Source organism: Galendromus occidentalis, unplaced genomic scaffold, assembly GCF_000255335.2.
Source record: "Galendromus occidentalis unplaced genomic scaffold, Mocc_1.1 scf7180000075989, whole genome shotgun sequence".
Taxonomy (NCBI): Eukaryota; Metazoa; Arthropoda; class Arachnida; order Mesostigmata; family Phytoseiidae; genus Galendromus; species Galendromus occidentalis.
Window position 1 is genome coordinate 1 of NW_003803979.1, and position 3,174 is coordinate 3,174.

The 3,174-nt window shown below is 50.4% G+C and overlaps 1 protein-coding gene across 1 annotated transcript; it reads left to right on the plus strand.

Annotated features, from left to right (window-relative positions):
• Window positions 1-61: 61 nt before the first annotated feature.
• LOC100898875 (uncharacterized) lies at window positions 62-2,082 on the plus strand (the record flags this gene model as incomplete). Its single annotated transcript, XM_003738464.1, has 2 exons — window positions 62-1,617; window positions 1,721-2,082. Coding segments are annotated over 2 exons (1,918 nt in total), but the record flags the coding sequence as incomplete, so codon positions are not given.
• Between the last annotated feature and the right edge of the window lie 1,092 nt (window positions 2,083-3,174).

The following is a 3,174-nucleotide window of genomic DNA, read 5'->3' on the forward strand; positions in this document are numbered from 1 at the left end:
GAACATTTCTGAGATTCAAGTGGCCGCTGGGCATCAGCAAAGATTCCAATGCACCGATCAGGGAGTTCCAGGCCAAAGTTCTCGATTTTGGCCTGATATGCTCACCTTGGCTCCACATCAAAGGTGTCCGATACCACCTCGAAAGCTGCAAGAGTCAGTTCCCAGCCGAAGCCGAATTCATCGAGGAGATATCGACAAACCTGTACATGGACGACGTCTGTATACAAGCAGACTCGGTAGCCGACGCGGAGCACAAAATTAATCTCTTATTCGAAATATTCCAGCAAGCCCACTTCCCGCTCCGCAAATGGGGCACGGCGAATGAAGAGGTGGCTCACAGCATCCTCCGGCTATCCCCACTGGACAAAACATCTGTCACAGTCGGAGACGAAGAGGCGAAGTTCCTTGGAGTCCAGTGGCATCAACCAACGGACAGCCTCGGAGTCTTCACGCGGAAGGCCGTATCGGAGCTTTCAAGCGGAACTCCTTCGAAAAGAAAGCTCCTCAAGGGACTCGCTCAGATCTACGACCCGCTGGGTATTCTGACCCCGGTCACCGTCAGGGCGAAAACGCTCTTCCAGTCACTCTGGAAGCTCAAAATCGATTGGGACGATCCGTTACCGACGGAAATCATCGAATCGTATCGAAACTTCGTCACCATGCTCCGGCAGAGCACCGACATAAGAATCGAGCGAGCGCTCAGCGCACGTTTCTCTACCGCGAGGTTCGAACTACATTCATTCTGTGACGCGTCGCTCGAAGCCTACGGCGCGGCAATATACCTTAGAACTGTCGATAAGGGTTTCGCCCAAGCCAGGCTAGTTGTCGCGAAGGCCCGAGTAGCACCAACGAAACAGAAGTGGTCGATCCATCGTTACGAGCTGATGGGAGCTCTCATGGCAGCTCGAATTACGTCGAACATCCGAGAATACTTGAAGCTCAAGGTGGCCAAGGAATACTTCTGGATCGATAACATGGCATGCGTCTCCTGGATCCACAGTCCTCCGGAGAAGTGGCGACCATTCGTGGCGAACAGAGTTCGCGAGATCACGAAACTGACGGATCCGAGCGCATGGCGGTACATCAGGTCGGAAGAGAATCCAGCGGATATTTTGTCGAGGGGCACAGACATCGCGAATCCACAGAGCCGTTACCGATGGCTCTCCGGACCGATGTGGCTCAGCGATCCTACCTGGAAGCCACCACCAAATCAAATCGACATAGAAGAGACAGCGGAAGAACGGAAAGCGACACCCTCTCAGTGTTTACACACAGTTCGCTACGACGAGAATGACGTTATCGACGATCTTCTCAATCCAGCCCGCTTTTCTTCTTGGTTCAAGCTGATCAGAGCACAGGCTTTCTGCAACCGGCTCAAAGCATTCGCTCAGTCGATCAAATCGAGACAACGTCGCTCCCACTCGAGCAGCGAAACACGATCGCTCCAGCTCGACACAGCGGAATGCACTCAAGCCGAGAAAGACCTCGTAAGACGGATCCAGAAAAGATACTTCCGAGAGGAAATCTCACAAAGGTGCGAAGATCTCCCGAAATCCAGCGGGCTCGCACAATTCCACCCGTTCATTGATTCGGACGGATTGATGAGGTGCAGATCACGTTTGGAAAGATCAAACACACACTCATACGACGAAAAGTTCCCCATCATAATCCCGAACAACGACGGGTGGGCGAAACTAATAGTGCTCTCTGTTCACGGCAGAGAGTGCTGGCGATTGGGGGGGAGTCGCAGCTACGCTCCAGAAGCTCCGAGAGCGATTCTTCATCCTGAAAGCAAGGAAGGTCGCCTACGATGCTTTGAGACATTGCCCAGGCTGCAAACGCTTCAATGCGAATCCAGCAACAGAACCGACTCCGGCGTTACCGACGTTCCGGGTCGAGATCACTCCACCGTTCCTCTTCACAGGGGTGGATTTCGCCGGACCCATCTACTACAAGAAAGAGAATGGAAGGAAAGCTAAGTCATACATCCTTCTGTTCACATGTGCAGTGTCGCGAGCGATCCACCTGGAACTCACGATGGACCTGTCGACGTACGAGGTCCTCCGAGCGCTGTCTCCGTAATTCTTCATCGGTTTGTTCGGGAGCGAGTATTTTGCTTTTGAGCATTTGGATTTCTCTTTCTGCTATCTCCTTGTATCGCCAGCATTGCTGTCGTAATGATTCGTTAGCCTTTTTGAGTATTTTCAGTGCTTCCACGTTGTGCTGACAGTCCTTCCTAGGACATGGCTGGGGTTCGATTCGGCCGCGTTGTTGTCGGGCTTTCCCTCTGTATGGCCTTCTTTCCTCTTCGGTCATCTTTCGCCATGGTTCGTCAGTTACAATTTTGAGGGTTTCTATATCGGGTATATTGTGTTTTTTCTGATATTCTAGTGCGAAAATCCAGTATGGCTGGGGTTTACATTTCTTCTTGGGTTTCACTGATTCTTGGTTCACATCTGGGTTTTGTTATTAGGCACAGCAAGAGAAAAAACGTTCGAATTAGAGATTTCAGCGGGTGGTGGTTTAAGTCGAGGAAGGTTTGAAGCCGGGGTCTGTAATAAAGCGATTATGATCTTAATTGAGCTGGGATTGTAGTTGATTGGTATGGGAAGTCAACGACATTTTCCATGCTATCGCTGGGGATCGTTGGTATGAACTCATAATTGGTTCGGGAATTGAACAGCATGCACAGAGTTGTGATCGCAATGACCAGCGCAAGTGCGAGTATCGCACTGCCGATGGCGAGGGCCATGTGCAACGATTGATCAGGGTTGCTGTTGTTTGGCTTCTTTCCAGGATGAAATTTCTTCTTGAATGCTAGCCAGATCGATTCGCCTCCAATGAGCGGTAGATTCGGTCTGATTGTGAGACAGGCTGTGCTGTCATTGGCTTCTTCCGTGCAAGATGAGTCGGAAGGTGTGCATCGTCTCAGGAAATTGATTGGATTTTCGTCAATGATTCAGCTGATGTTTTTCGTTGTACATTCGGTTGGACAGTCGTCGTAAGTGAAATGTTCGGGGTCGCAAACGAGAGTGATGTCAAGAGCATCACGATCATTATTATTTTGGGGACCATTTTCTTAGACCAATCAGATTTCGAAGATTCTCAAATATCGGTTGGGCTGGTGCCTTCGTCAGAAGGTCTGCCAATTGCTTCTGAGTTTGTATATATTCG